The sequence below is a fragment of the Anopheles coustani genome, chromosome 2 (assembly GCF_943734705.1).
Source record: "Anopheles coustani chromosome 2, idAnoCousDA_361_x.2, whole genome shotgun sequence".
In the NCBI taxonomy this organism is placed as follows: domain Eukaryota; kingdom Metazoa; phylum Arthropoda; class Insecta; order Diptera; family Culicidae; genus Anopheles; species Anopheles coustani.
Window position 1 is genome coordinate 15,854,311 of NC_071289.1, and position 25,298 is coordinate 15,879,608.

The window sequence follows — 25,298 nt, forward strand, 5'->3', positions numbered from 1 at the left end:
AGTTCCAACCGGCAGTAAACACGTAGGAGTACTGTAGGTGACCACACGAATAAAAGCAAAGGTCGCATCACCACAAGGTCGAGCCGGCAGAAGCAACTGGTAGGTAAAAAATCAACCCAACATGTGGCTTTTACTGGTGCTTGGGTTACGTAGTAGTGTATAGGAATTTTCCAACCCACGCCGATACCGAAGCGCCCTGGGTAATTTTTCTTTTTGTTGATGCTGGGAAACTAAGATTTAATCCGTACTCGCTGTTTCACGTTTTGCGTAGGACAACGGGCAACAACACTGGAAATTTACATAGCTAAAGGACAATCGTTTCGGTAGGAAATGAAAGTCAAGCATTGCGGTTGTCCCACGCACTTCCGAAAGGAGCGAGTCGACAGTTTGTCTGCAGCAAACATTTTCTACCGAAACCGGTGAAGAGGAATTTTACCTACTTTTAACCTCATGCAAATGAGAGCGTCAGCAATGTCACTTATAATTATGAATGAAAACTCCTCATGAATCGTGCCCAAAACACCTGCGTATCGAGCGGAGGATAATGTAATGTAAGGGAAATTGGGAAAAAAATACTTGGCACCCGTTCGTAACATCGGCGGAAGGGAAATGGATGGAAATAGGAACGGCGGTGGGTTTGCGTAAGATTTATGAAACACAACCTCGTGCGAACGTAATTGGGCTGCCTAATCGTTCATCATCCTGTAACATGGGAATGGAATGGGAACATCGGGAGTGGGTAAATGTGGTTTTTGAACTGTGAGAATGGAATCCCAAAATAAGTGCACCCAATAAAGTGCATGATGCACGGGTGAAAGATGATCTCGGGAGTTCGATCGATCCTGGCGGCATGTGGTGGGGGAAGGGTTTATGATTAATTCGAGATGTGTTTTGTTCTCGTGGAAATTACATGATCCCTACTGTTGCTGAATGGGGAAAAGTTGAATGAGAAAATATTTCCATTTACCGAGAAAGGGATTTTCTGAAATGTGCAATAAATATATAAAATAGTTGGAACTTTGTAAGCTACTTTTCGTAGAAATTATCCTACGCGGAGGATCAGTTGAAACTTTTCCGACTTCCGACATGTAATGAATGGGACAGTTGCACTGTTGTGGGGGATCACTTCAAGCTTTCTCGTGAAAAACAAGAAAAAACAACTTTTCCCACTCTACTGCAGTGTGGAAATTCATTCCAGAGCGTTCTGTTTGTTCCAAATGTCAAGGCCAGCTTCAGAGGAATACTCTTCTTCAGCTTCTAATGCTGCTTCGCACTCGACCATCCCAAACCGTGGGAGCATGTGTAATATGGTAAACGGTTTATCGTTGCCGGCAGATAACATTCCATCGCGAAGGCGGGCATGTAGAAGCATTGCAAACACCCACCAACAACCAGGCGCCCCCATTCACCTGCCTAATTGATGTCACCGGTGACAGTGGCCATTGGCGTTGACGTGCACCCGGTGGGAAAGTCTATAAATCAACCTCCGGAGGTTTCACCACACGTTAGCGAGTATTTGAAGTGGCTTCCTGCGAGTGGTTTTCCGATCCGAGCGATGAAGGACGACCGTTAAGAGATAAACTACGTAGTGGGTCGAATTTTCCAACTAGATCGAGCTCTTGCAATCGGAGCGTTATTTTGTGACGATGAATGTGGTTCTCTGTTTGGAGAAATTTTGCTTCTTTGTATCGGTTACTCAACGCGTTTGAAGTGATTAAGAAACCACCCTCCCAAAAGAGCGAACCTGAGCGCACAAAATCTAAACGCCACCCCGTTGGGTCCACTTGAATAACTTACAAACGTAAGGATTTTCTTCGGTTTCGCCGAAAGCGTATAGCACCACAGCTTGCGTTGAAAGAGAGTTGTTTGTTGGCCTCACCCAAGTCAAATGGAGGACGGCAAGTGGGTAGAAGGGCACGCGCACGTTAACGGTGACCACCGTTAGATAAATAATAATTGCGAAAATCCACATTCCACTCCGAGCGCGCCGCCGGGATGCCGTCGTGCAACTCCTCGCGTCGCGTTGCAACAACCGACCAGGCGTCTCCATCGAAGAAAACTTTCCGTTCGACATATTGACCGTGGTGGCCCCTGCCCCCTCCCCCGGTTGGCTGGCTCGCGGAATGTTTGTAAACACACGAGCACTTCACGCGCCCCACCCGCACGAGGGGGAGGGGAGAGTGAAATGTGACCCGTTTTTCCGAGCGCTCTATCAAGAAGATAGTTTTTTATTGAGCTTCTGGCGGACGGCGGACTCCCGTGATTGAGTAATCCACCAGCGCGCACCGTTCTGCTTCAGCTATGGCCACGGTCGGTCCGGGTAGGTCTGCGGATCAACGCAGTTTGGGGCTCATTATCGGCGGGGAATTTATCGTCTCGACCCAGAATCGAGTTGAGCATCTGCCGCGGTATTTGATTAACTCGAACCAGAGATCCGCGAACCATCTGAGCCGACCGTGCCGTGGAATGCGGTGGAAGACGTGAACCCGCTTTTCCGCTTGGAAGCCATCGGAACCGGAGTTTCAGGTTAAAGTCATTTCCTGCCAACAGCGTCCGTCGGGAATTAACTGAAACGCCATCGCATTGCCAATCAATCAAATTCCGTGGGAAGGCTTATTATTGATGAATTATATTTTCATTACCGTTCGATGCAGTCTCGGGCTCGAAATTTAAAGCCAACCCGTTACCTTCACGCTTGTGTTACTTAAACGAATCAATACAAGCATGAATTTTATTGGAATATGGCCTGGAATTAACCCTGCAGTAACACCAACATTCCCGCTCCTACCAACACTTTCTAACGAAGACATTCCTCGTCCAACGTTCGAGAAACATTTTCCAATCGGAATTTTCGAAGACGTACAACACATGGTTGGATAAGAAGACCTGAAGCGCAAGACAAATGTCACAACAAACCGAGTGGTGTTGGCGACAAGCGAGTCCTAAATTAATTCCTGAAGGTTGACAACCCTACCTGGCGGTGGTTCGAACATGAGAGGTTTCTCTGTTTGGCAGCTCGGTGGAATGGCGAACGAAGGAAAAGTAAAGAGACTGAAATTCTTTAGAGGATTGTACGGGAATTTTCCTTACACGATATCTTGTTCGACAACTGTATCAAGCCTGGAGCACATGAAGTTCACACCGTGTTGACTGTGGAAAGTACTAGAAGGAGTAAGATTAGGTTTACATGTTTGGCTTGCTTGCTTTGCATACTTCTTTTCTACTTACCAAAATAATTGTAATTTAATTATTTTATTTGGTCGTTTATCCAAACTATCCTCAAAGGAATAACATAAAATATGCATAATTAAATCAGGGTGGTTAAAGAGAAGCATGTTATAAAGAAATGCTGTCTTAGGTGATGTAGTAATCCTTCCGGATGGTGGAATTCAATTTATTTCATTTAACATTTATATTTTGAATCATCTGCCCCAAATTCAGAACTCCATAAAACAAGGAAAATGGATTATTTATGATCGCGTAAGAACGGACCGATTACCTAGAGCTCCTTTTTGAGACTTTCGAATATCTTGGATCATGCGGAAAGGTTTGTTTTGTTCGATTCTTGCGAATGGAATTCAATTTAGGAAGCTCGTGTTTCTAGTGACTCTTTATGCGAACGTTTCCTTGAACGCATCCAACGGCACCGGTATTCGTCGTATCGTGCGCCGAGGACGCAGCCATTGGGATGTCGTTTTTCCCTTCTCAACTGCATTCCCAAACGGTTCGAAACGGAGTCGAAAGGTGCTGCAAGGAGGGAAACGGGGATCGCCTTTCGTACATTCCACACGGCAGCATGCGTATCGGGACACGCACGCCGCGACTCGTGAGAACTCGAATGCTGTTGGATGCTATTTTCGAATCGAATAAAACGCCATCGGACGGAACGATCGCTGCGACTTCTCCGTCCATCCGTCCGTGGGGAGAGAACGCATGACGAACGATGATGGAAAATGGTCACATTGATGCTACTGCTGTTGCTGACGATGACGATGATGATGATGATGATGACAATGAACATAAAAAGCATACATCTTCTCCCGATACGGCTGCACTTTTATGCTGCCCATTTTCACCACGACGGGGGGAGGTTCAGAAATTCCACTCGGAAGGTATAAATAGAGTCGTTCTCGGGAAGATCGCATCGCATTCCACAGTCGTGGGAGTTGATGGGAAACCCCAAAGAGGAGAAGGCCTCAATGGTCCGTGCAATGGCGTTTTCTGACGACAAGATAACAAACCCAAATGGTCTCAGATCCGCATCCGAATCGGAGCGACGATGTAGCGTGGGTTAATTTGATTGTGCCGTTTCGTTTGCGTGAAAATTCATCCGTTACCGATGGAAAACGATTGCCCCGCGAAGGCCGACGGTGCGCTTGGGTTGCTTTCAACGGAAACGGGTCGCATGATCCCAAGGAAAACTCTACCGGCTACCCTTGCAATTGCGTCTGCTTTCCCGCATTCAACGGAGAGGGCGAATTTTCATTCATTTATGCGGAGTCCGATGGGGTAGGTAAACACCGTAAAATAATGCCAAATATCAGTTGGTCGATGGTGGATGTGCAGATGTGTTTGTTTATTTCCTCAATTATGGACCAAGAAACCGATCGATTTGGGATGGCAAGAAGGTTGTTGGGGTGTTTTTTAAAGTCTTTTCTTGCTTTGCGAAGTAATCGACAATCATTTACGGACAAGGTGTTTCCTTTTCCACACATTTCCATTGCAAAAAAGGGCATGCTCCGCAGCGAACTACGTCAAGGTTGGGCTTCTTTCTATCTTTCACCATAATGTTTACATTTCGCTGCTGATTATTTCATGCTGCTTATAACTTCGTGGAAAATCGATGCTTTCCGAGAACCTTGATAGAGCAGAAGCGATGCTGGAAAATATCTTAAAGCACCTGTTTAACATAAATCAAACAACCATTGTTGCTTTTCCTAGAGATCGTAAACAAAAAGTCCAAAACAAAATAATCGTCACGTTGCTTTACCCTCCAAAGGAAACGAACCATTATTGAGCTAAGTTTCTCGAACGTCACGGATGCATTTTTTCATGTGGGATTCCAGTTCTTGACATGATTATGCTCATACCCACACGGCTGACAGCTTGTCAGTTTGATTATGATCATAGCCATACGAACAGCGCTTGGATTTCGGTGTCCTCTTATGCCGATGGAAAAACCCACCGCATCCCACTCACGTTACCATAACACGTAGGAAAGACACACGTGCCCGCAAACGAATAGCACACGCGAGGCAATCGAGGCAAGATTAGTAAAATGGGGAAAATCTATGGTCCGTAGATTGCTTTGTTTGTTGTTTTTGTTTGGGATTCATAAAGCTGCCAGTGTTTTGTCTATTAAGTTTACTAAAGTTCCCTTCCGGTTACATAATTTGCATGATACGCTTGGGTATTTTTATAAATAAAACATCTTTAAGAAACTGTTTCTGTTGGATGCATTAATTAATATGATTTACCAACATCATCCAATCGAGCGGAAAGAGGAACATTTCCTGAAGGTTTTCCTTCATCAAAATGTCATTCCATTAATTCGATCCCTCCAGCGTTAGGGTTCTATTAAAATTCCATTACCAGCAGAACACAAAAATGATCGCTCGAACCACAGAACGCAGCCAAGACGGGGCAGGGTCGGACCATAAAATATGTCCAACTAAGCGCTCCGTTTAGCTCCCGGACAACCTTAAGCTAACCCGGTGCCGGTCGTAAATCTCGCTCCCATTTTTCCATCGACATCGGCCCTTTCGGGGGCCCGAGTCGACAGATGTCGGCACGATTGACCCGAGATGCCGTCGATAGTTTCGACGGTTCCCGCCTACCGAGCAGGTTTTTCCTCTCCCTCCCTCATCCCTTTCTCAACGACCCAACGCACTCAACGCGCAGCGAAAACTAGGCCAAAGCAATAAAACCTTTTTATCGGGCGGGTTTTGGTGTCGGTTGACGAAGTGAATCCTTTATCACCTTGGGGGCAGCTTTGCACTAACATATGTTTCGGCCCTGGCTATGTGTCTAAGCCGGCCGTTGCGAAGGTGTTTTCCACTTGCACCTGAGGCACCGAACAACACCAGCCCCTTTTTCGGACGTCCTTGGAACAACTTGGACATCCTCCTTGGCCTTGGCGTGACAGAAGGGTCCTTTCGGGGCGCTGATGGACTAATTCTACGCCGCTGGGTTTCCATTGGGCATGTTCGGACATCAGTGGTTTGTTTGTAAACACCGTGTCTGTGTGCCGTAGTCGGTTGGCATAACATCGCGTGTCCATGGATTATGCAAAGCGATTATGCTAACAACTGCAAGATGCCGGGAGGACGGAGAATGTAAATCAAAATAACACACACCAAGCCGAAAACAGAGTACCAGATAAGACCGTGGGACTGGAGATGATCCGGGAAAGTGAAAACATTACGCGTTTCGATTGCCTCTCTATTTACTGTCGTAATCGTCGATCGAAGGGCGCACCGATGGAACAGGAAAAACAACACGTTTGACCATAGTCTGCAAGGTTTCATGGAAGAGAAATTATGCAAGATGCAGGCACGCGGTGGCCTGGAAGCACGATTAGTCAACAGACGCGCTGTTCGGGGGGAAACTTCTGCGTAGTTTACCGCGGTTGCATCCGCCCCACACCGGAGGAATCCACTGGCAGGTGGAGTTGATGGCGGTGTTGGTGAACTAATAAATTATTTATGACTCACCCACACCCCCTCGTGCTTGCACTGGCCCCGTCGGGAAGGATTGAGATCTTGCTCGGTTGAGGCGGTTTTAGGTTATTATTGTGTTTATTATCGACGTCTTGCGGCAACAGGACGTTAGGAGAAGGGGCACACCGAACGCTAGAAGGGCAAGCCGGGACGGGGTGGTGGTGCGGTGGCTCGACACACTCTCGAGACACATGACTGGGTTGGCTGGAAAATCGTGCCACCCACACCTGACTGCAGCTACCGTTGAAGGGTGGAAAACAAGGATCACGCCATGAAAATGCCATCTTTACTTCGGCCAGGAGGGCAATTGAGGTGAGGTAGGAGCAAAACAACTGTTGCTACAAGACGAGACACTAGCGAGTGTCGGAAATGCGTTCACAAAATGGGTCCTTCGAACATTCAGTCGCACTTTAGCGCTTTAAACCTCAAACAAAGTGTGACATTTGACAAATTAATTATCTGTGAATTAATTTTACATTTTTGTATTCCACGATGGTACTCTTCTTTTTCACCAAACAAGAGAAGATCATTATTCTAACAAGAAAACTAAAAATCTACAAGGCCTCAAGGCCAACATGGAATAAAACTAGAGATTTCAACGTACTAAGAAAATGGGGAAAATGCTTCTTTCAAGCCGATGTTCGAGTTTCCTTTAAATAAACATCCTTCTATGTTGTTACTACGACATTTCCAGATTTATCATACGTGATCAAACAACCAAATAAGTACTGAACAGAATCTTTTTCCGATCAGCAGATGACTTCCCTGCATCGAAAAAAAAAGATGGTACACGTACGGTGCATGTGTGTAATTTTACTCGAGTTTTCCTTTACCGTTCTGCGGTGTGACTCGCATTTCACTTCACACCGAGTCGATCGCGACGCTGTCTTAGCTGTGTGCGTACATTTGTCGCCAGGGTGTCGCCAGTTGAAGTGACGAAATTCTTTCGTCGTCGTCTTCGTCACCCTCTCCTGCCAGCGGACACCCCCTTTTCCACCGCATGCACACTCACGATCGCAGGTGGAAAACATGAGATTTTCCCTCGATCGACCGATCGAACGAGAGAGAGTGAGAAAGAGAGAAGGATCGAGAAAACCGGCTGGCGCCAGATGACACTTATGGTACAAATCGTTTGCATCTGACACCTTTTTCCCCCTCCGCACCTCCGTCACCCGGTGCTGACGGGAAAATGGATGTGATGGATTAAAATTTACTATCAAGCGCGAGCGAAGGTAAAAAAGCAGCCGGACTCTTGGCCAGCGAAACAAAACAACCAGTTCATAATCCATAAATTCCAACTATTGCACCCGCGTTGGGATGTTTTTATTAGTATGTGTGTGTGTGTGCGAGCGTGTGCGTTGGTGAGAAATTTAATCGTAGTGCGCCACGTCGTTTTTCGTCGCGTTGACTCGATGACAAATGAGTCCCATTAAGGGGAGGGGAGGTGGAATTTTCACGCTCCCCAGTGCACCCTTGCACCGAGTGTTTACCCTCGCCCCTGCCGTCCAACCTTCCACAGCTGTTTGCGGGTACCACCCTCCGGAAGATGGGCAAAAGAAATACAAAGCCGACGGATGACAAATCGCACCAACATTCTATCGCGCGCGCGAGTGGACACTTCGGGGTTCACATTGCCGCAATATTTAATAACCATTCTGGCCACATGCTTCCTGGTGGGTGGTGGTTGCATGTACTTACATTGTTGACCACCCCACCGAGAGGTGAATAATCCTACAACGTGCACGTTTCGAAAGGGACAAATTATTCTCCGGGAATTGTTTACCGCTTAAAGTTTCGAGCAAATAGAAAACATCCATCCATCGGTTGGCATGTGCATTTCAGCTGCCTGAAGTTGCAGCCACTTTCCCACTGGGGACGCAATTTTCCGACCGAATGGCGCATCGGAAAAATCGGTGCTGCGTCTCTTTTAAAAATAATCATCCTGAACGGCCGTAGACAAATAGTGGAAACGAATTTATCTCACTGTCTTTGAGAGTAAGTGAAGTTTTATGGCATTTTTACGAATCAATTTGCGTTTACCGAATGATGCAATTGAAGAAGCTATTTGCCACTTACATGTCATGATTTGAAACTAGAATAAAACAGAGAAAAACTTATCAAATGGATTGAATAATGCTGCAAAATATTGTCCATCGTGCCGTTATCCTTTTAATTTTTATTTCTCTCTAGTTTCTCAAGGGAGCATCAACCTTTACTCGTCCTCGTCGAGGCGTCCAAAATGAACCAAAGAAAATAAAAAATGCCGGAACTGTTTTCCACAGCAGCGGTGTGTAGCTTTCTGTATACGAGAACTTGTACATCACGGAGACATTCGGCCTAAGGCGCCATAAAAAGGCACCCGAAATCATTATTCAACCAGGGTTGGCGACTCATTGGGAAAACTAGGTTAACTGCCTGCCGGGTGCAATGCGGCTTCTGATTTTCCGGTTCGCCAACTGGACACTCGATCAAGAAGCAGGCCGTTGTCGGAAAAGTGATAAAAGATAGACACGGGGCTAAGGGTTCAGCTGCTAAATTCGTGAAATTGTGTGAGTCAAACCATCTTTGGCTCGATGCCACGGCGACGGAAAGCATAAGGGAGGAAAATGTTTGATAAATTTGATTGGGTCCTAAAAACTAACGATGCGGTCGTTGACAGCTGGTTCGATTTCTTCCCCTCCCTCTCCCCCTTTCTCTTGTAAAGAAGATTCATCTCGAATTCATCGAAACCACCGCTCGTAATGGGCCATCGTTTTACGGCCTTATCGGAACGGGATGGACATCCTTTCATCGCCAAATTGGATTGCCGTACTTTGTGTATTTTTTTTTATTATTTTGAAAAAGTGACCGAGCGATGGGAGGAAAATTTGGCGGCATTTTTCAAGCGAAATTCGCCAGAGTGTGACCACTTTCGTGCTGCAGTTTTTGCCAATAAAAAGACCATTTTCTTTCGAACGACATTTGCAGGGAAAACGGTTTGATGACTCGGTCGGTTGAAATGCGTGCTAGGAAGATCCCCCAAGCCCATCAACAACGCACACACACACACACACGCATGTACACAAACACACCTCCCTGGGGGGAAACCAACCAAAAAATCACAACATTTTTTCATTCCTCCCAAGCGGGTTGTTTTATTTAAAAACCACCAACTGCGGATGGGGCAAGCATTTTTGTGTCTCCCTGGGTTAAATTTAGCTTCATAATCCCGAACGAGAAATGTCATCGACGAGCTGGCCCGCCTTGTTTGTTTTTAGTTGAGTTTTTTTTTTCTCGTACATTGGTTTTCTTTCCCACAGCCGGGCAGCCTTTCGCAGCCCCCAAGGAAAGTGGAAAGGAATTTCCCTTTTCGCGAACAATGTAGCGTGCAGAAATTTGATTCAAATAAAAAGACAACTAATTCGACGCAAAGCGTTGGCCAGAGCGTGTGCCGAACCGGTGGAGCGGTTTTCCCTCGTGTGCGGCCTCATTTTGAGGCGAAGCCGAAAAACCTGCTCGAGGCGCCCTCGCCCGAAGAAGCCGAAAGGCGAGCGGAAAATGCGCTCCGGCACGCTGTTTATGTTTTGCTTATCTTGCCAGGGGGAAGCCGTCTTAAGATGAGTGAGCGAGTGTGAAAAGTAGAAAAATCGGAGGGAGTGTTTGTCGCCGCGTGTCTTCCGCGATTGGTGACAATTTTTTTTCCCTACGGTAAGAAGTTGCTAAAAATTTACAAATCAGCTTCTCGAATTGCGTCGCATCGCTGATTTCGCATTCGGACGCTGGCGAGTGTTTTTCAACTCCTGCTCAGCGCACAAACAAACACACAAATCGTTTCCTTTAATCGTTTCCATGTAATCTCGGTCCAACAACCCGATGAAGGAAATGCAAACGCTAGGCGATGAAAGAATCTAAGTGGGGATGTTTTCACGGAAACAATAACGTGACAACACAACAAAGTATATTTAAATAAAAACTGCTCATCTTGTTATTTCGAACCGTTCCTGCCTCTTCATCAAACATCAAACGGAATTCCAACGGATCTATTTTTGCTGCACGGAACGATCCAGAGTGGCCTTTGATCGTGTCTGGTTTTCCCGGGAAAGCACTCCCGGTCACGAGTCACATTTTAATGCACCCGAAAGTGGCCAGTGGGTGATGTTTCCGCCGGTTGTTGTCGCTTCCGGAAACCGGACCATATGCGGTGTGTGATGAAGGACGTTTCCTTCGTTCGCATGATTTTCTCTCATCACGCGTCGGGAATGAGTTTCGGGCGTGTCGTGGACGTAATGAAGCGACCGCTTCTGAAGGACTAATCGACAATGAACGATAATACTGCGCCTACACGTGTCGATAACGGCGTAATCTAGATACCAGAAACGGGTTCGATTCGAGCAGACGGATTTATTTGACGTTCGGTCAGTCTGCTGGATGGATCTCTATTCAAAAGCCACCGATTTGAGCTGATAAGAGCCGGAACGGTAGGCTGCGGTTAGCAGAAGGATTCAATATGCGAATTTCAATGGAAACACGTTTCCGTTTCGGATGTGTTCTAAAGAACATACCAGAAGCTTTCAACAACACACAACCGCACGTGACCATCGATAGTTGGTTGGTTACTTTCTCCGAATTTTTAGTTCATGTTCAGGTGACAGATGTCCTCCGTAGGTTAGGCTTCCAAACTAGTTTCGTCTAAAAATGTTTTACAAAAAATAACACCCATGCAGATGTTCGATGTGTACGGCTTTCCAGCATCGTTCAACGTGGGTAGGAGTGGAAATTGGTTCTCAAAAGGAGAATACACCCACGCAGGTAGTCCAACATTATCGGTGGAAATTCTCTTCCTATTCCAGCGTAGGATGTTCCTCCTGTGTATGAACCTTCGAAAAACAGGGTGGTTTGAAACCCCCTCCATGTGACGTCATATTCCACAACGGTGACGTCTTCGATGTATTTCTTCCGGCGATTCTCTTCGCCAAGAATCGTGACTTGTAAATCTCATACATCATTAACCGCACGCTGGAGGTTGATTTTATTTGAAACTGTTTTGCCACGCAGTGGGTGGGATGGAGGGGTGGGGGGAGGGAGTTTTCCTCACCCAACGAATGCAAATAATAGGGTACACGTGCTTACTGGAGGCGTTCCATCACCCATTTTGCCGCCCGAAAACTAGCCCACTCTTAACCGACAGTTCGTAGGATCTAAAAAAATGTCTTAGTCGGAAAACGTTTGTCCCAGAGCCAGCCACCATGCGCCTCCATTTTTCGGTTGAGTGCTGTTTTTCTTTTTCCAACCAACCAGATCAGTCCAACAGAAGGAAATTTTGATAATTTTTGGAATGAAAATTGATTAGCTGGAAAGGGCAACTCATTTGGGAGCACTAATTTATTGTGAAAAAGATTGTTGGATGACACGCAATTTTTCTAGGATGTGATGATAAAGATCTTTAGAGCGACACGTGCTTGGGAAGGAAGCAAACCGTCGGCAAATAAAATTCAATTAAACGCTAATTAATACTTTCTTCCACTCGTCTTCGGGGCAGATTTTACAACCCGCAGCTAATAAGGATGGACACAAGACAAGACTGACACAAGACAAGACGGACATAAACACGTGCGATAGATAATGAAACACTTCGATTTCTTCTCTCTTCAGTGTTTCTGCTTTTTGGTCTCGTGCGACGTAAGGACGGTTGTCTGCACGAGAAAAGTTTTGGTTTCTTGCCTTGCGTAGAATGTGGGAAAAGAAAAACTACCCACAAAACAAGAACCCCATCCTTCCGACTCATTATCTGATTTCAAAATGGTCATCCCTCTTGCTTGAATCTCCAGATGTCTAGACATGTCCAGCGTCACGTGTCGTGCCACGACATTTCCCCCACGATGCATCCCTTAAAGTGGACCGTAGTTAAAAGAATTGTTCTTCACTTTTTTCCACCTCTTTCAGCTTCAGAACGCCACAACCCGTACAGTAGAAACGTGAACAAGATGAAGACGGAGGAGAAAACGAACGTGCCACGTGTGCGGATAGCTGTCCTCGGGAACGTGGATGTCGGAAAGTCTGGTAAGTGAAAAAAAAAACTAATACGAAGGGGGAAAGGGCGATGCTAACTTTTCCCACGTGTTCACGATTAATTATCCAAAAGAACTCGTTTCCCATAAACCGAACTTCGGGTAGTAAGGTTGGCGAAAAGTTATTGCAAACCAAATATCGATCTGATTTCTTCGCCGAATAAACGAGGAAAATGGATGAAAATATACAAAGGTTTCAGGGCAGCAAAAACCCGAACTCTCTCGGACACATGCGTGAGATCTTCAGCTTGATCAATTAGTGCTCCAGTTCGTTGTTTGATAATAAACAATGGTCAAGTTCGAAGCCTTGGACACACAAAACAACATACGGGTTGCGGGCAGCGATGGGGAACATGGTCCGTATGGGTGCAACATGGTGCTACTTTGCCTCCATTTTGCGCCCCCAAGTTTTTCTTTTCCCTCCCAATTTCCCTGAGCCCACTCAACCTTGACAGTGAGGGTGCGGACCCCCGAAGCGCTTGCTGTCCGGAGGCAAGGATTGTTAGTTTTTCCTATTTATTAAACAATCTTACACTGCGCTTGTGAGCGATCGTGAAAAATTGAACACATCTTCGGCACGTCCATCTGTTGCGTGCGACCGTGAAAATCGTGCGACTGTGGGTGCGAGCCGGTGGGGGGAAGCTCATAAAATTATGAGTGGATTTGTTTTCATTTCTTCCCAGCGGGGGTTTAGCGTTGGTTCCACAGTTTTGCCATTCGATTCCCACCCGATGGGAGGAAAGAATAGTAAAATTTGCGATTTTTCTTCCGTTGGGATGGGGTTTTCGGATTGCTTAAAATAAATGATCGATGATTTCGGTGAATGATTCGTGCAGAGTTTTCAAATCATCCACGAACGCGAAGCGTGTGCATCCGATAATTTCGCGAGCAGCACAACTCGAACCACAAACACACGCACACGTTAACGACTGCAGAACGGGAACGTGTCACGCTAAAACGAGAGCCGCCTACGAGAAACCCGGCCGGTCGGTGTTTGGCACGCGGTGCGATTATTCGTACCGAGCGCTAAGAAAACACTTTCCATCCTATCCGGCGGTGGCGAAGGCGGCGGCTTTCCGTTCGGTTTTGTGTTTCAATATTTTAGTTTCTCGTTTCAGTTGCGTTTCTTGAGTGACTCACCGCAATGAGGCGAGGGAAAGAAACAGAACGCAACGCTCCAAGTAGGTTTTTGGTGTTTCAAAAGCACAGCTCAATCATTGCTTGAAAGGAGGGAAAATCCCCAAAACTTTACCAACCGCCCGGGTTCAAGAGTGAGTTGGCACGCGGTCAGCCACGGCTGGGAAAACTGCTGGGGGGGGGGGGGGGGGGGGGGATTCTAGTGACAGCGGAAAAGTTGTCGTTCCGCCTGAGGAAAGCGAACAAAAACCAAACCTCCGTTTCGTGTTTTCTTTTCTCTCTCCGACGGTGAAGCTGTTTTCCTTTGCCAAAAATTTACCGAAAGGGGTTTATGCTGATGGTGTTTCGTAATTTTTCCTTCCCCTGACGGCGATTATGAAACTGTCACTCAACGCCAGGAACGCTGCCAACGATGCTCAGCTGCTGCTTTCCGGTATCAGTCCGGCCCGGCCGGTGGCCAAAACCGGTGCCAAATGGTGATCGATTTGTTTTGCTATCCATTTGTATCCCCTTCCGATCCGATCTTTATTGAACGCGGTGGAAAATTCCCATCCCCGGGAAGAAAACGACCCAGGCATATAGCTCATGCTGAGGCTTTATTTTAAAATTACCCACCTCGTTTTCTCAATCCTCCTCAGGAGAACCTTTTACTCGTTTTGGGGTTTCACCTGGACTTTCGTGATGAATTGGAACGCTCAAGGCCGCACCGATGTCGACGCCCTGCGCTGTCCCCAAGATCCGGGTGGTGGTAAAAGGAAAATATATAATCACCTCAAAAACGGGTGAGCCAACCCAAATTGCACCATCCAACGGAGTTGTTGGCCATTGAAAAGTCCCCATTCACGATCGAACTCTCTAAGAGGTGTTAGGTTCCCGTAGGAAGAAGAGGAAAAAGTCCCCGAATGCACTGCCTATAAATCCACCCTCGGCGGCAAAGGAAAACAAATAAAAGTGCCGCTAAAAACCGGTTCTCCAGCCGCACACCGGGACTCTCTTCTGGGCCGTTGTGTGCAGGTGTGTTGGGTCAAACTTTTCCGCACTGCTCGCATCCCTACACCGACGTACTTTTATTACCATCCCTTACGTTTGAATGCACCCGGGCCGGTTGCAATAAAATGCGCGAAACGGTTTGTTTACGTTAGGTGTATGCACATTTTATCTGAATGGAGGATTTTCTGCCCCATCCCTGGTGAATCCCGTGCTCGCTCGTTGCAATTCTGAGTCGTCATATTGAAGGGGTAATTTGCCTTCCAATTGCACCGCTCTCTCTCTCTCTCTCCCTCTCTCCTTGAGGTGCTGTTGTATCGGCTCAACTGAACGCTTTGCAAGCGAAAGATGTTGCAACATTTTCCCTCAGGCGGAGCGAAAGAACTACTTTTAGCCCATCACTTTTCCAATGCGGAGTGAGAAAGAGATTCACGAGGGGCCTACAATTCAAAATGGGGGAAAAAAACACAAAGGTGCCAAACGTGCTGAACCATTCTAGACGATTCAGACGTCTTTCGTCAGCCACCTCTGACGACAGTAGCGTCGTAAATGAAGCTGCACGTCAGTGGAAAGAAGCGAGAACCAATCGCACGGTTCCGAATGGAATGCGTTAAATTCTAACACTGGATAGTTTCTCGCAAGAAAAGTAGAAAACAATTCGATCGTTATCGAATAATAATGTTTTTGTTTTCCTTGCCGTACAAAAAAGGTAATGTAATATAGAAAAAAGAAATCTATTTTGTTTCGTAGAAATTTGTTTATTGGATTAGTTTTATTGCTTTTGAAATCAGTGTTTACCAATGAAAGTAAAGATGTAATGTAGTACAAAATTTTGTAATCCTTTTGTCATAATGAAATATGTTTAATTTTCAAAAAGTCAAAAGTGCACGGTTTTTCTTCAATGTTTCCATCATAAGTGCATCAGTAGTCATTTGAGATGTTATTGGTCTTTTTTGAATTATTTTATCAATTTTAACGTATGTTTAACGAAACAGTTGTTTCAGTTAATTTAACTTTCGAACCACATTTCTGCCCTTATCCATTGCAAAGTATTTAGATGAGATCGTTTGGATGATACGGGTGGGAGATCTTTTAGATATTTTTCTACTTTTACCTAAACAAAGTTAAACACCGCTCATCACCTCCTCCCAGCCGTCATTCATTCCTTCTCCCCTTTATCACTGTTTAATGCAAAACAGTTCGAGTGGATGATGAAGTAGTAAACATTTACCTCCGCATTTTGCGCGATGGAAAACTAGTGTGATCACGCGGCGACTGCATGTTGCACCCGTGTTGCAGAATTGCCTCCCGCCGAGTGCATTAGTGTTCGCCCTTACATCGGCTCCGTTTGAGGTCAATCATTGTTTTCAACCCCTTGCCAATGCTTTTCCGGTGGAACCGAAGTGGATTGTGCGAGTGTTTTTCCTCCCCCTTTTGTTGGAAAATTGATTTATCAAGCGTAACCCGATGCGCACTCGGACGTTCCGGGGGTCCTCTGTCGTTTGGTAAAGTGGTGCATCGGGTCAGATCAAAGCTCGATCACGCCATCCTATCACTCAGCGCAGGACGGTGGGTGCTTTCCGGGTTTGTCTTCGGGTGGGTGAGAATTAATAGCGGGCCTCGACACCACCCTTGGAGCTGCTTTGGAGTGAAAGACACCGGTTTCAAGGATGTGAAACGAGTGTTTCCTTTCTCCCTCGGAAGACGAAGGGTTGTGAGGTTTTGTTACGGCTCTTTTGATGGTTCTACTGAAATGGGGACATTTTTCACCTCATGCATCGCATGTAGGAAGCAAAAGTGTTACTTCCTGCCGGGTTACGTCCTTCCGAGCGCGCATTCAACAGGTCATGTGTTACATACAAAGAAACAAAAGGTAACATGAAAGAGGTCCTTTTGTTCCACTCAGTTGCTCTTTTCCCCGACCAGCAAACGGTTACGAAACTCTTCGAGAAAGTGGACCTCCACGAAATCAATCGATGTGTGAAGATATATTATTGTGACACTCACAGAAGACGCAAAAAACGGGCAACTTCCGGCTAGTGGAGCAATTGGACAGACAAACTTTGCTGAAGAAAATGCGGGAAGGTTCTATCGAACGATTAGCAGCCCACCCAGTAGCCCTCCTCTGCATCCGCCTCCGGCTTCACATTTAACACGTCCTGGCAGGTTTTTTGGGTGGAAAAGACCACCCCCAAACACTGCTCGTCGATGGTGCGATGTACACGCATCATTTATCATTGACAACGGCCAGTCGAACGTGAGCTCCGGTGGCCAGCCTCCCGCGTTGACAGCGTGTGGCCGTTGACCTCAATTATTCAGCTCGCGAGTTCGCGACGTTCCGTGCTGGCCGGCAGTGTTTTCCCACCGCATCTTTCCACCCCGCCACGCGATGGACTCGAAAGATAGTCTAGGTGCCGACTCCCGGCGTTGAGTGGGCGGATGTAACCGGGCCCACCTTGATTGACAGCTCAATTCGGTGACAGTGTTTGTCAAACTCGCACACCGGTCCTGAAGGGAAAATCGATCGGGCGCTTCGCCGACAACCGGATGCTTGTTTTTTGTTTTCAAATTGACGTTCTCTTTATTTTTCCGGGCAGCAGAAAGAGAAAAATACTTCTCGCAAACGGTCATTTTTCTTTACACCGCTTTTCCATCCTCACGGAATGGATCGTTTTGGAGAAGAAAGTTGAAAGGCGAATAAAAACAAAACGGCCGCATGAAACATGAAAGCCAAAAACCCCCACAAACCGCCCGCCAAGGTCACCCGTCGCGTTTGCAGATGTTTGTCAAATGTATCAATTATCTCAAACACTTACGTAGAGCGGCCACTTTCATCACACCGCTGGCTGGTGGGCGACCCATTTGAGGGGTTCTTTTTGGAACTAGGTGGGGCAGGGTGAAAAAGAGAAAAGCGCACCGAAACTCCCGATGGCATCCCGCGTACTGACGATGTCTTTGACCCAGATAACGGGCAATGGTGGTTTTGAGCTACCCTCCCGGTAGATCAGTCTTCTGCTTTCCGGTCGATCAGTCAGTCGGTCATAAACGCCAGAACCGCTGGCAGTTTTCCTGTGCCTCCCCCTCTTTTTTCCTGTGGTCCCTCCACAAGAGGCCATTAGTGCGGAGGTCAGCCTCGTACTCTTCCGCGTCGTTTACGAGCGACAAAATGGAAACATTTTCAACACACTCCCTCGCCCCCGGACCTAACCCGGTCGGAGAGTTCCCCGGGGTTTTTGGAGAGGAAGTGCACATGCACGAGCGAAACGGCGCACGCACGCGGGAAAACTGATCTTGTGGAAAACTTCATTGCGGTAACGTGTTGCAACACCCGACACACATGCAGCTACTTCTGCCCGAATGGCGTAATGATCACGTAGATGTCACTTTACCGAAAATTTAAAAAAAAAAAAAAAGGAAACAGATATCGACCGACATATTGGGGTTAAGGGGAAGCTTAGAAAAATGCGTGCAGCAAAGCGTAAATAATGGATGTGTTTGGCTAATACGAATTAATTCTGCACGACCTCGGGGCTAATGTTGGTTCATTATTTTGAACATATCGACGCGAACGTTCAAAACATCCCATCATCATCGGTGTGGAGAATTTTTCTCGTTTTTCGTATGATGATGATGACGGGGGTTGGTTTATTTTCTGCTCGATTATTGATCTCAAGGTTGAGTAAAATTTCTTCCTGAAATTTGCTACGGGAAAAGAAGCAGAGGAAAGAATATTTTCTAGTTCGATTTTGAAAAATGTAACATAGTTCTTTTGTATCTTATTTAGTTAAATAACGTGACTGGAAGCGTTTACCAAAGAACTGACAAAATTCCAACAACTTTGACCATTACGAATTATCCGGAAATTGTTACCGTATAAATGCTAGACATGAAAACTGTACAATTAGCTTGAACTCATTAACGATTGGATTCATGGATATTTTACGTACTTCTTCGTGGAACGGATTAGTAGACGGACTGTTCAGTCTTTTTCGTAATTATCGTTTTCAGTGTAATTTGTATTGTATGAAAATTTAATTTTTTACTATTTTTTATTCAAACAAAGCACCCAAATCCCTGCTTGCATCTGGTTGGAAAAGGCCATACCGTTTGGAAATGTTTTGCCAGACATGTTGTGTAGCACGTCATAAAAATGGCAAGTGAATATAAAGATGGCATTGCAAATAAAAACTACGATACTTTAGCGTGACGCCGTTGGCTTGATTTGGGTCAGGGTTGGAGCTAGTAATATAGCAAGTGCAACTACATGTAGTTGCCTTTTACTTCCTGGCGCCAGCCGAAGGGGCGTAAGAAAAGCTGTGCAGATGCAGATAGAGCCGCGCCCAGCTGCGCCCGCTGGGGGCCATTTCTCGTGGCGGCCACATGTCAGCGGTCGGGCGGAAGTGGACACAGCACATGGTGGCACGTGTGTTGTCCGCGCCACTGGTGGTTTGGTGCGGGTCTTGGGAAGTCAGCCGTCTTCGTGGTACCGTTTGTTTGCAGTGTGGCTTATTTTTAACGAGTTCTGTTCTGTCTTGTGTCCGTTTGCAGCCCTCACCGTGCGCTACCTGACCCGGCGGTTCATCGGCGAGTACAGCTCCAACACCGATCTGTTGTACAAGCAGACCGTCACGCTGGACAGCGGCGTGCTGGACGTGGAGATCGTCGACATCTCGGCGGAGAACGACAACGGTTTCCCGGTCGAGCAGATCCAGTGGGCCGACGCGTGCCTCATCGTCTACAGCATCACCGACCGGAGCAGCTACGAGTACGCCCAGCGGTCGCTGGCCGAGCTCCGTCAGCTGCAGAACGCCCCCTCGGCCTACCTGGTCGGCAACAAGGCCGACCTGGACCACCTGCGCGAGGTAAGCCAACGAACCCACTTGACTTCCGACATCGGAAACTCATCAACCCCGCCGAGGGTCCGGTACTCCCTCGCTCACTGCCCACCGGAGTGCAATCGTCCCGTGTTCGATGAGCTTACCTGGATAATTGCACTCTCGCTATTTCCCCAGCGGTGATAGGAAAATTGACTCCCGACTTCTTCGATGAACAACCCGATGGAAACTTGATGCCATCGTCAAGCGCTTCCGAGCGTTGGTGACAAGGCGTACCTAAGCCCGCACCACTCGGAAGCACATTCTGGACAAATATTTGCATAGCCTGTTTCACGCAGAACCCACGCCCGTTCAAGGTCCCCCCCCACTTCAAGTGGTAACTAATCTATGCTCCGGCATTTCCGTTTGCATGAACTCGGTCGGCCGGTCGGAGCACACTTGCCGCCACCTACGCCACCGACGCCACCGACGCCAATGATGATGATGATGATTATACTGCTGAAAAACGATGCCATCCTGGCGTTCTGACATTCCTCAGTGTTTCGCTTGAAGCATAACGCGAAAGGCGCTTCTCGCACACAAAATGAGACGTTGCGCGCACGCAAAACTGGGTCGCACGGTCTGGTGGATGGTTTTTGTGGAGAAAATTCATAATTAAGTCCGTAACCGCGACCTTCCGCGGCAGCCCGGGTTTTCCACTTTCCATTTCAACGGCCTTACCGGTGCTGTACTGGTTTGGCAAACTGGTTTGGAACGCTGCAAAAGTCTCCCAACGCATACGCTTTTTCGCAGCGAGTTTAAAGCAACACCATCGGTGGAGCAGCTCATCTTTCACTGGCCTTTTTTCTGTTTCACTTGATGATGATGTTACATATTTCATTTTGTTTTTGGTTTTGTGTGTGTGTGTGTGTGGGTCGGCAGTTGAGCAAACCATCGGTTTACCCGCGGCCAACATGCACCATAAAAGAATGAAATAAGGTAGATGCGTACGTTAATTAGAGCATGACGTGAAATTGAATGGAACATGAGGCGTGAACGTTGAACGCTCGCTCGTCTCCCATAGCACTCGCAAAATGCTAGCAAGGTTGAGAATGGCCAGAACGAAGGAAAAATGTATTAAATTGTTCGTCTCGCCGTCGAAATGGAGGAGTATTAAATTAGGGAACGATCTTTTCCTTTAAATTTTTCTCCCGATCGACGAACATTCTCCGTACCTTCGGTCGTCGTCGGCGCTGTGTTGGTTGGTGTGTAGCTTAAAATGATTTTCCAACATCGCTTCTCACAACCGAGCATCATGCTCCATCCACGCTGGAGTTTTTTTTTTCTTGTAATATTTGTTTAGCTTTTCTTACCATCCGTTCAATCCATTAGCGATAACAGCACACTCGGCGCATCGATCGGAAGAACATTCTCCATGCTCGATGGATAAACATACCAGAGCATACCCTGGGTTTCCCTCCAGGTGTGTTGATGGTGGTGGTTTTATTTTAAATATTTTCATCCCCACACCCTCAAACTGGCCCGCCTCCGTACCAAACACCAGGCGTCTCCATTTCACAGCGTGCGAAATTGTTACCAGGGGCTCCCGGTTCGGTTCGAACGGCTTACGGTTCGGATTGTCATTCCAATGATTTCTTCCGATTCCACGTAGCACGTGATCGGGGTGTGATCGTGTATTGCCTCAAGGAAAATCATATGTTCGGCATTTTTCGCTCGTCCGTCGAATAAATCAATTAACGATCACTACCAAACTGATCACGGGGTGCTTTAGCCCGGGTGTGAAATGTGCTACGTTTTTTATATCATAAGTCCATCCTGTGAGCGCTTCAATTATGCTGCCGGACATCTGCCACACCATATTTTTCATTGGTTCATATTTTTGCGAGCGAATTCTTACTTTGTTTAAAAATGGTGCTCTCCTGACTTTTCAAGGGACGTTCAATCGTGTGAGGAAAAGTTATTTGTACTAAAAATAAACTAACCGACTCAACGTGGAAATATGCCCCGATAGGATTCGTTTACATCAGCTGTGCGTGGGGAAAGTAATGTGCATCTTGCGGTGGGAGTCTTAACGATCTTTCCGATGCACAGCAAGTGTGACTTGATGCCGCCGATGACGATGATTAATGTACGTCCGATGTGTGAAGGCTGACGCAAAGTGATTCTGCTAGATGGCGTTCGTCAATATTTCAAGCCTACATTTGAAAAGGATGGAAATTGAATCTATCATTATATAATATAAACTTGTAATGAAGGTTGTGATCAATTGTTTGGTAATAAGTTTAATGTAGTACCAATCCAAAGGAGGAATTATTGAAATTTGTGCTTTAGCAACTCGTGCAATTTTATATGAATTTATTCTCCCTTCATAAACGGAGCGATCTTTTTGGCACGACAATGAATGTTTACACTAAGTCCCGCACCGGGCACGACATCTCAGCGTGGTTGGTGAAAGATTTATTCAATAAAGATCCATACGAGAGGTGCATCGAGCCATCTGGCAATGCACGATCGATTGATGGATAAATCAACAATCCCGTTTGAAAGACAGCAAAACGGGGAGTTATAAACCGTTTGGCCCCGGGGTTCGGTTGGCGCAGGATTAATTTCAGTGTCGACCTCCAAACCCATCTTCAGGCACCTGTTGACGTTGATCCGCATTCATTAGTCACGCTTGCCGCACAACAACGGCACGACTTCCCGACCAAATCGGCCCTCGGCCCGGGACGGTAAGGTGCGGGAGGAATTAGGGTTCGCCCAAACCGAGTGCCTCTCATTAACACGTGTAATTTGGCACAGGGCGCACGGCCAAGTGTCCTCCAACCGAACGCACGACCTTCCCCTGGCACGTCTGATCCGGCTGGTCCCGGGACCTTTAACGACCAGACAGCCCGCGGCTGCCGGCGGCTTGTTAGTGGCTAATCGAAATTAATTATGATGCCATCTCCCGGTCGGCGCCGTTCGCCACTCCGACGAGGGCCGGAATGGGATGATGGTTCATTGCAAAGCAGCATGAAAAGAAGCAAACAACCCGATCCTAACACGACAGCTCGCGGACTCGAACATTGTCCAGAGCACACTATCTGGTTTGACCTACTTTTTTCCCCTCGGTGCGGCGATGCCAGAGATTGGCCGGGTTTTGTCGTGGGCGCCAAAACTATAAGTGGCCGAGGGCGAATCCTCTCGTTCTTTTTCTGTTTCGAATTTGCAAGGATCCAACGCGCGATTAAGATGTCACTGAATGAGCTGTCAGATTTCGGCGACGGTTCGTTCACCTTGGGCCCGGGGGTGCCAATTTGTTACACGATGTTTTTCCAATCTTTTCCGACCCCGCGATCAGCATTATGAATTGAGCTGACACGGGAAGATGGCGGTTCGCAACTGATCGCACGAGGGGCTTCGTTGACAAATGTTTTGTTTTGAATCCTGGTTGGAAAACTCGTGCTCGTGTTTTGCTTTATTTTTTTTGCATCGCTGGTGAATCATCAACCGGCATCCCGCCTAGCTCAGAAAAATACAAAACACATATGCAAATATTTGTTAAATGATCCCGTGATGGCAAAAAAAAACCCAAACCCGAACCCGAACGAGATAAATAATTTCCAAACACTGAAAAACACTTAACCCAGTTTCCGGTGTCACGCCGGCGGCGGCCTGACAGATTTGTACGGAATTCAATTTGTTAACCTTCATACACTCGCGCATGGTTTGGTGCACATTTTTCAACCAGTAACACGTTTTGCTCTTCTGCTCTGTTTCGCCCGCTCAGGTTCAGGAAACGGAAGGAGCATCGCTGGCCGCATCGCACGCGATCGGATTCTGCGAGGTTTCCGTCGCCGACAACACGCCCGCCCTCTACAAGGCCTTCGAGCGGCTGCTGGTGGAATCGCGGGCCCGCCCGGTTAAGCCGCGCAAGTTTTCCGTCAGCAAAATGTTCGGTAAGTTGAGTGGAATGATTTGTAATATGATCTGTTTTGTTTTGGTCCGTTTTTTTGTTTAGTTTTTTTATCAGAACTCTTTTTTAATGCGTCCTAGTGTTTGACACTTTTTTTTACAAAAATTTATATTTTTCCTCGCTGAAACAAATTCATCTCTGCAAAACACCCAATGTCGATAAAGAATAACTATGATTAACATAAAATAATACAATCGTAGTATTTTTTAAACTAAAAAGTACGAGTAGTAAAAATATGTGTGAATTAAAAGCGATTTTTCACACGTCATTTAGGAAGCTTTTATTTTTAAACATAAAAATAAGTTATTTTCAGGATCCTGTAGAATGCCAATGAATTAAATTCAATAAAGCAAAAGCAGATTATAAGTCAGTTAACAGAAAAAAGGACTTCAATCACGTGTGCCTTTTACTCCTTATCCTACTCTCGAAGTATTCCAATGAGTTTCCACAAACTGGTTCACTTACCCTGTATGAATTTTAATTCGAGGAAATTTAATTTTGATTTGCAGAAAAACAAACCGTTGGAAGGTTTTATTTATTTCCCCTTTCGCGTTTGCTTTCGCCCATGACAGGAACACTGATCGGAAGCAACGGCACCCGGCAGCCCCCGGTCAGCCAGGGTACGGTCGTCCCCTGCCACAAGGGCGAGCTGCACAAGTCGCGGGTGATGAAGCGTCGCCAGGCCTTCACCGCCACTGCCTCCCTATGACCGACGTCCACCACCGCCGAAGACAGCAACTAAGCGCGACGCCATTGAAGGCATTCAGCGGACGGCAGCGAGATTCGGCTGCACCATCGGGATAAGCTCAAGAGAGGGAATCGATGGGAGGTGGGGGCTGGAAAAACCAGACCAGAGGGAACGAAGGTGGTGGACAGTTCGGGGGGGGTCAAACAAAATTTGTGATGATAGAAATAATTGTAGCATTCGATACTCCTTTCGGCGACGATACCAACGACAGCCCCCCACTCCCCTCACCTCCTCCTTCGCTCCAGCCCATTTCAGCGAGGTAGTGTAGTGTAATCTTCCCCTCCCCCCACCCACCGTTACATAAATGTATGTGGGTGTGTACGTGTGTCTGTGTGTGTAATGTATGTGTACATTGGTTTAATCAATCATCGACGTCGGCCAGCTCGTCGCTCTCGTGTAACGATCAACCACCCCCCCACCACCCCTCCCTCCCTCCCTCCCTCCCTCCCTTTCGCAAAGTTTACTCGAATTATGTCACACGTGCGTGCTAACATCATCGTTACGAAGGCGCCTTTATCGTTTTAGCTAAAGGTGGGAAACCTTCCCGATGCGTGCTGTATAGAAAACACGGTACGCATGTGTATGCGATACTTACTTTAGATTATATCGACCCGGAGATCATTTGCAAATCTTTCAAACCAATCCCCCAACCATTTACTCGTTCCGAGCTCTTCGTAACACAACGCCTACGCCTGTCGATTCGTGGAAAGGTTAAATGGATGGAGGAGTTTATGTGCCGAACAATGTTCAGGGGAATACAAAAACTTGATCCTGATTCGTAGTAAAGAAGTAACAGAAAAATCAAAACCCCCCGTCTCCATCAGAAGGAACGGAGGGAAAAAATGGAAGGCGCAGTGGTTACAAAAAAAA

At 46.8% G+C, this 25,298-nt stretch overlaps 2 protein-coding genes across 4 annotated transcripts in view; both read left to right on the forward strand.

Moving 5' to 3' along the window:
- The first annotated feature begins 1,447 nt into the window (after positions 1–1,447).
- LOC131266758 (chromatin complexes subunit BAP18) overlaps positions 1,448–25,298 on the forward strand; it is a 51,501-nt gene continuing 27,650 nt past the window's right edge. For all 3 annotated transcript variants that reach the window (XR_009178375.1, XM_058269382.1, XM_058269383.1), the window contains exon 1: positions 1,448–1,453. The gene's annotated coding sequence lies outside the window, so the exon portion shown is untranslated. The remainder of the gene's footprint in view (positions 1,454–25,298) is intronic.
- On the forward strand, positions 12,683–24,389 carry LOC131266757 (ras-related and estrogen-regulated growth inhibitor-like protein). The gene is made up of 4 exons (XM_058269381.1): positions 12,683–12,758; positions 19,439–19,752; positions 23,495–23,663; positions 24,253–24,389. Exons 1-4 carry the CDS (start codon positions 12,683–12,685, stop codon positions 24,387–24,389), a joined length of 696 nt encoding a protein of 231 aa, XP_058125364.1.